At 37.8% G+C, this 8,031-nt stretch overlaps 1 protein-coding gene across 2 annotated transcripts in view; it reads right to left on the reverse strand.

The window, feature by feature from the left end:
- Positions 1-8,031, reverse strand: part of MAGI2 (membrane associated guanylate kinase, WW and PDZ domain containing 2) — a 1,515,811-nt gene that overhangs the window by 253,605 nt on the left and 1,254,175 nt on the right. For both annotated transcript variants that reach the window (XM_017880419.1, XM_017880418.1), the window contains exon 10: positions 1,949-2,587. In XM_017880419.1, the coding sequence (XP_017735908.1) occupies positions 1,949-2,587 (639 nt within the window). The remainder of the gene's footprint in view (positions 1-1,948; positions 2,588-8,031) is intronic.

Below are 8,031 nucleotides of genomic sequence, written 5' to 3' on the forward strand. Positions count from 1 at the left end.
GGTTTTCGACTAGAAGTACTTTAAGCATCACAGCATACTGCATTTTGCTATGCTAGTCCCTAAAAAAACAAAAAGCAAGTCCCTCATCCCCAAACACAATCCAAATGCAAAGACCACTTTGATTCCTTGTGGAGTAAATGGGGGGCAAAGGAAAAGTGAGAATAGGGTGGCCTACCTGATAGCAGGCATACAATACATGTTTTCAGAAAAGTACAAATTACCATAATGTAAATTAGGGATTTCAAAGTACCTTATTTTCTGCTATGTCATGCTTTTAGAAGAAGCTGTATATAAAAAGTGTGTCCAAATTTGTTTCTATGAATCATACAGTAGATACTGCACAGTGATTTTGTGATACCCTTTAATATCAAGAACTTGTTCCAAATATTTGATTTTCAACTGCACACTATGAAGATATGACTGTTTAATTAGGAATGTTTAATCTTAAGCAATGCAAGAAATCAAAATACCCTGCCAACATTTAATTATCAGAATTCAACTGCTATTTTGTAACAATGCCTTGAGAAGGTCACATTTAAAATTGTTTTGCTATCATATGAATTTCCCTTTTAGTACAGGAACCTAAGACTTTATAGAGTGCAGCTCCCAAATGCCTGGTGTTTGCTGTCCGTTTCCAGACAAGGAATCAACAATGTAATACTTCCTTGAAGGAAAAACACCTGCAGAGAGGGCCAAATAAATCATAAAAGGTGCTACTTTCTTTCAGCTTTGACTGCCTTCACTTGCTTTTCAAACTGACAGTTTCAGGCTGTTTTGAGTGCTTTGAATATGCAACCACATGTTGGTCACATGTGTGTCCTTCATGCATGAGTTCCTCATTGTCCTGTTCCTTTTGACCCATCCATGCTGAAGCTTCGGTATTAATTTAGACTCGCCAGACATTTAGTGAGCAGATGTTGGGCTACAACACTACCATTGGGTTAGGTAGTATTATTATCCCATTGCAACAGATGACATGGCTGAGGCTCATTGACTTTCAGTGTCCTAAGTTCACAAATTGGCAAATAGGAAAACCAGGGCTCAGCCTGATCCTTTTCCTTTACACTCTTTTTTCGAGATAGTATCCTCTTTATCTATGGCCCCTTCCCTCCCTTTTCTCTCCAGGTTCACTGGTCATCCAGAGCAAAGCAGAAGAGATGTGGAGAAGGGGCCCTGTGCTTTACCCCATTCCCTTCCCCACAGAGAAGGTAGAGGGGAAGAAACATTCAGGGCTCAGAGCTTCTACCACACTTGGCCCTGTTCCTATTTCCATACTCTGCCCACGACACTGAGCCCAGAACTTCAGCCCTCACCCTGTTCTGTAACTTTCTTCTCAGATCATGGGAGGTACTACGGGTAATTGTTTCTAGAGCAGTCCCTGCAGTAGCAGAAGTGTCCTGAACAACATCATTCCAAACTTTGAAAAGATTTTTCGACAGCAGCACAGCTCCCAGAGCTCTCACAGTTCATGGTCCTTCTGAGTATTGTCAAGACCGTGCTTGGGCTTGGGAGGGGTTGAACCAGCTTCCACCTGCTAGCCTGGAAACCTAAGCACGATTCAAAGCATTGCTTCCGTCGTAAAAGCAGGTTTCTTAATTACATCAATGGGAAACCAGTTTGAATTCTCCACGACTGATACATGAATGAACTTTTGAAACAGAATACATTCATACTTGGGGATTTAATCTTTACCCTCCAACTTTCTATCAATATGTTTGTAAGACTGAATGAACTATTATTGTCTTTAATACAAAGTAGAAAAAGACGTATTCTCAGAATTCAAAAACACAGCTTCCTTTAATTCGTATTTTTCTCTCTTACTCTTTAAGCTTTATTTTTTAAAGTATAATTTCATTCAACTCCAAGGAAATCTCCATTTTAACAATATTATTAAAGGATCCTACTATTTTACCCATATATTTTATTGCTGAGCCAGTGTTTGTCTTACCTCCTCGATGGATAATCAAAGAAGTTTCGCTTCCAATGGGACAGTCCTTAAGTATATCCACTACTTCTGTATGGCTCAGGTTCTGTACATTCTGCTGGTTGATCTCAACAATGAGGTCACCTTCACACAGGCCAGGGCATCCCTGAATGTCAAGTATTTGTTTCACTCGCTGTCCTGTAGGACTGTCGGCAATAGTGAAGCCGAAGCCCTGGGCACCTTTCACAATGGTTAAGGTCATAAGTTCAGCTTGGGTGGCTCCAGATGAAGCCATAGACACATTGTCATCATGGACGGGTGGTGGATATGTGCCATCTAGCTGACCATCAGCTGGAATGGAGTGCAAAGAATGAGGCGGCCGATCTGTTATATCTGGAACTGACTGTGAGGTCCGAGAAATGTATTCCAAATATGTTTCATAGTTGTGTCTTCCATTGACCATCACTGGAGGTGGCCTCTCCATTATTGCAAGGGGTGGCACCATGCTGTTAGCAGGGTCTTCAGGATCAAAGGGCAAAGGGTAGCCACGACACAACACCAGGTTGACACTCTGACCAATAGGAACAGACTGGAAAAGTTTGACAACATCTGCATGAGTGTGTCCGAGGACACAAACTTCATTAATATAGACAATGACATCACCTGTAAGAAAAAAAGAGATTGACAACATGAGGTAAGTTCAATTAACATTGACATAGAGAAATGGAATTATTTATGAGACTAGTGAGAGGTGCTGTTTCTCAGTAAGCAGTGAGAAAATCAATTAGAATATACTTAAAATCACTGTAGGTGACTGAAGGTTACAACAGGACTGCCAACAAATATAATGATCAAATGCTGAAAAAAAGCTACTTGGTTATTCTTGAAGTTCAGAAACAACTTCATATTCAGAAAGAAAGGCTCTGAGAGAAAAGGTTAGAAGAATTTGTACCTTGAAGAAGCACATTCTCTATGCTTCTTTTTCATCTTATTTTCCATCTTTGGTGTAATTCAGTTAATAGAATTTTCAAACTATTGAGAAGTAGTGGTTATGAGTTTTAGATGAAAAAGAAAGCCCTACCTTTTTTTTATATAAGTTTAGTAATTCAATTGCCTTTTTTCTCTTTTATGGAAGAGAAAAAATTTGCCTATTTTTTTCCATCTATAGCAGGTAATTACAAAGCTTCCATGTATATGCAAGCAAAGGTCAAGAGTGCAGGTTTTGGCATTAGGGAGCTGGGTTGACATCTTGGCTCAACTATTTAACAGATACGCGATATTGGCCAAGTTACCTGCTTTGAGCCACAGTTCCTCATTTGTAAAGTTGTGAGAATAAAATGACATAATGTAGGAAAAGTACTTGGCATAGTGTGTGACACAGTGCTCAATAAATGTGGACCATTATTAATATGATTGTTAAAATAGGATGGAAGACATTTGGGACCCTTGGTTTCAAACAGAAAGCTGCCATAGTTCATCCTCTGGTCTTAGATAAACTAATATTTCCGCGGATCATTTTCAATAAAGGCACTTGTCCTTTCTCCCCAGTGAACTATCACAGATTTTCAGAGGTCTACTGGTTAGAGGCTAACTTTAGATTAGAAATGCCCTGAATGCAAATTATTCATTATAAAATATGTTCAGAGAAATATTTTTTCCTGCTTAAAATGCAGAAAATCATGGCTGTTTGAGATAAATGTTTTAAAAAATTTTCAATTATGTATGAATAACAATTTTATTTTTGGAGAACTATTTTATCATGGATTGTTATTTTTATCTTCACAAACCATAATACTTGAAAATTGAACTTGCAAATTGAGATTGTGCCTGACGATGCTGAGGAGTATATTAGGGATGAAAAGACATGTTTTCATAGATTGTCAAATAAACAACTCCGAACACATCAGTTTATCAGAATAATTCTGGAATGGGAGGTGCAAATGGCTAGGGATTTCATTCTGAGACATCCTTGCCCAGCAAGCTTGCACACATCAAAAATGAAAAACAGAGTTGAACTTTTAGAGTTGACTACTTTTCTGGTCTTTTGTAAGTGTCTAACATAAAATGAATAAAACAATTAACAGTCCCTCTTCCCAAATTGACAGAAAGGCCAAGCAGACATTTTCAGGGATCCAGATTAGGTCTGCCTCTAGAAAATGTCACAACCTATGTGATTGGTCAGATGAAACTTCACTTTTCCATAATGTCTATCAGGGAGGTTACGGATGTGGAGGCTGGAACGTGGGTCCATGGCTCAGAACTGAATTGGAGTGGACATTCTGTCACTGCTATAATAATTCCTCATCAGCCTGTGGCAGCTGGGGATGCTTTGGGCATCGTTTTTAATTGATTCTGTTCATCTCAGTATCCCAGAGAAGTGTCTAATTCAGATAGACTATTTTTTTCTCCTCCTGTTTCTTTTAGTTTTAATGTTATATTATTTTCCACATTTAAAAGGTTGAAAGAACAACAAACACTTGTATACTAACATCCAACTTAATGACTGGAACACTGCTCGTTTTAGTTGAATCCCCCGTGGCTAGCACCTCTCCCCCAACTTGCTTTCCTTTACAGCCCTTTCCAAGGTAACCATTGTCCTACTTGAGGTTTGTTATTTACATATACTTTATAGTTTATATCATATCTAGGTGTCCATAAAAATAATATCTCTAAATAGTATCTAATCCCTAAATAATAATCCCTGGAAAGTATTTTTACATATTTTAAGCCTTTTGTAAACGGTATATATTTTAATATTCTGTAACTTTTCTTAAAATATGTTTGTGATATTTATTTTGATACTTGTGCCTCTAGTTCATTAGCTTTCATCATAATATAGTATTTATTGATGGCTATATTACTACTTAATAACATTCATCGATTCTTTTGTTAATGGACACGGGAGTTATGACAAATTTGTGGCTATTGAAAATAACTCTGCCATGAACCCCGTGCTGGCACAGACCGTGTGCATCTTCAACTTTGTTAGATAATGGCAAATGGCTGACAAAAGAGGTCATATCGATTGACACTCTCATCGGTAGTGTGTTGAAATTTTCATTGCTTTACATCTGACATAGTACTTGGTATTCTCATACTTAATTTTTACTAATCTAATGGATGTGATCATAGTTTTGATTTGCATTTCCCAGATTGCCAGTGAGGGTGAGCATCTCTTCATGTTTATTGGCCTTTTGGATTTTCTCTTAGGTATGCCTCATTTCCTCAATCTTCCTATTCAGTGAGGTTCTTTTTTTTTTTTTTTTTTTTTTAACTCATTGACTATTTTTGATGTCTACTTTCATTCTTGCTCCAACATTCTCCTTAGGTTTAGGAGGCTGTAAGGTATAGTAGAGATCACATGGGATATGAGGTCAAAAGACTTTGGTCTGAGTTCTAGTTTCATCACTTATTAGCTGTATAACTTTCCCAAACTGGCTTCAATCCTCTGCGACTCAGATTCTTTAGAAGTAATGATGAGCAATAGTAACAGCAGCTTATTGTTCTATGAGAAACAATGAATGAGATCGTACAGGTGAAACGGTTTCTAAGCTATAAATTATTATGCAAAAGATGATTGCTATTTCAGTAATTACTATTTGTCCTTCGTTACGTTCTTCCATAAAATCAGGACAGTCCTACCAAGATATTCCCACAACAGTTACAGTCAAAGATGATTGTGGAAATGATGGGTTTCTGAATGGCCAAGTAAAAGTGAGAAAGGGAACAAACGCCACTTCCTCTAATGCTCTCCCAAACTTTAATCATTGTTAACAGACTCCCCAGTCCCCAAGCGTGCTCTCTCCTTCCCTCTGCTCTGCCAGAAATTCATAGGAAAAAAGAACTAAGGGTCATGTTGAAAGCTCTCAAGGTTCCCTGCCAGGTCTAAAGAGTAGTTGTTTGAATTATAGTGATTAACGTTATCTATTTTTGAGTTTTAATGTGATCTTGCTATTTAGAAACAGAGAACTATTTGTGTTTCTTAGACCGCCTTTTACAATTTATGGGTATTTTCCACTCACAGCAATTTTTCAAGTCATCAGGCAAGTGAGAAAGAACCCTGCAACAATATCTTTATGAAGATAGAAGATTTCTGAATGTAAAAGATGATTGACCAGTTATCACAGGACAAAACTATGTAACAACTTAACAGTACTCAACTGCCCACTTTAAAAAAAATATATAGATGTCTAGATAATAAGTCATGGCCAAAACTCTTGTAGATGGGGATGTCAGCAAACATTTACTTGTTCAGATAGAATTTATTGGGTAGAATACTTATAGACTGTGCTGTATAAATGTCATTTACATGTTATGAAATAAAAACATAAGACACCTGGTATATGTCATCTGACAGTGCCATGCCAAGTCCTCAGACAGATTGAGTTTAAGAGTATAGAAAGGGACGTCATCAGGAAGACTGGCCCTAACCTGTTGGCCTACTTGAGAGGGAGAATTGGAAGAGACACTTGATCTCCCCATCTCTCAATTTCTTCTTTTATAAAATGGGAATAAAAATATCTCCTCCGTTTCCTCTTTTGCAGAGCTACTGTGAAAATGAGATCATCCTTGTGAAAATACTTATAATTTTATCAAATTTTTTCTCCATAAAAACAAGAAGATACATTTCTTTTGAAAGCTAGGCATATATTTTCATTACTATATTGCTGGAAAGTTTACTTTGTTTCCTAAATGGTCATTCACTTCAGGCCATATTTAGGTTAGTTTTAGGCCTGTTGGTCAGATTGAGAGTGAGTGATGAGTTAGGTGTCCCACAGGTCTGGTCTCATAACAACCTGAATGCCATTTATGGAATTTCAAAGGGCAAGTGAGGTGGAGTGAGTTTGTCTTAAAACTGCTGTCCTGTATGAAAAAATGTTCTAAGATAATTTTTTCTTTCTTAGTCATGGGAATCAAAATACAGAATAGGATACATCATCATTTTGGATAAAATAGGGCACTCTACATAAAGCATTGCTTTAATTAGTTATTTTTATACCTCTTTCCTCTACCCCCACATTCTTTGAGTCACTGTGGCCTACAGAATCCTCCTTTTCAACATCTCTCACTTACCACTCCCTCTCTGCCTTCCTTAAACACCACCTTGGACCAGACTAATTTACTTCCTAGTCAATTCTCATCTTACAGTCTACTCTATTAAGTTCAAATTACTTGATCTCTTGATCAACTGTTTAAGTCTTTCCAACTTATCTTTGTCTTCACCACCCAATAAGTTATTCTTGTGAAGCTGGTATCTTCACTACTCACAACTTACAAATTGTTACTTGCCTCTAGTTAAATTCTGCTATCCCTTTACCCTCAAGTGCACTTCCTTTCTATGTATGAATTCATGCCTACTAATTCATTTCCTTCCTCACGTCTTCAAAGGTATCTTCCATCACTCCTCCTGACATTGCTCCTATCTCATGTCTGAGGCTTGCAAATGCATCTCAGACTTTGTTCCTTTGTGGGAGTTCTACCCGTTCCAAGATTTCTCCGCACTATATACAGAGCATCGTTACTATGTTGAGAATTCTTCAGGTATTTAGGATAGATTCTCACTGACTAAAGGATGGAAAGATTTAGTCAGAGGAAACCAGAAAAGATTTCATAGCTAAATGTACTACCTCCAGTTTAGTGTTTCTAACTTCTGTTTTTGCCAAGTTACCCAGATTTTTTTTTTATTATTATACTTTAAGTTCTAGGGTGCATGTGCACAACGTGCAGGTTTGTTACATATGTATACATGTGCCATGTTGGTGTGCTGCACCCATTAACTCATCATTTACATTAGGTATATCTCCTAATGCTATCCCTCCCCCAGACCCCTCCTCACAATAGGCCCTGGTGTGTGATGATCCTCTTTCTGTGTCCAAGTGATCTCATTGTTCAGTTCCCACCTATGAGTGAGTGGTTTTCTGTTCTTGTGATAGTTTGCTCAGAATGATGGTTTCTAGCTGCATCCATATCCCTACAAAGGACACGAACTCATCCTGTTCTATGGCTGCATAGTATTCCATGGTGTATATGTGCCACATTTTCTTAATCCAGTCTGTCACTGATGGACATTTGGGTTGATTCCAAGTCTTTGCTACTGTGAATAGTGC

This window comes from Rhinopithecus bieti, unplaced genomic scaffold (assembly GCF_001698545.2).
Source record: "Rhinopithecus bieti isolate Rb0 unplaced genomic scaffold, ASM169854v2 scaffold_11291, whole genome shotgun sequence".
In the NCBI taxonomy this organism is placed as follows: Eukaryota; Metazoa; Chordata; class Mammalia; order Primates; family Cercopithecidae; genus Rhinopithecus; species Rhinopithecus bieti.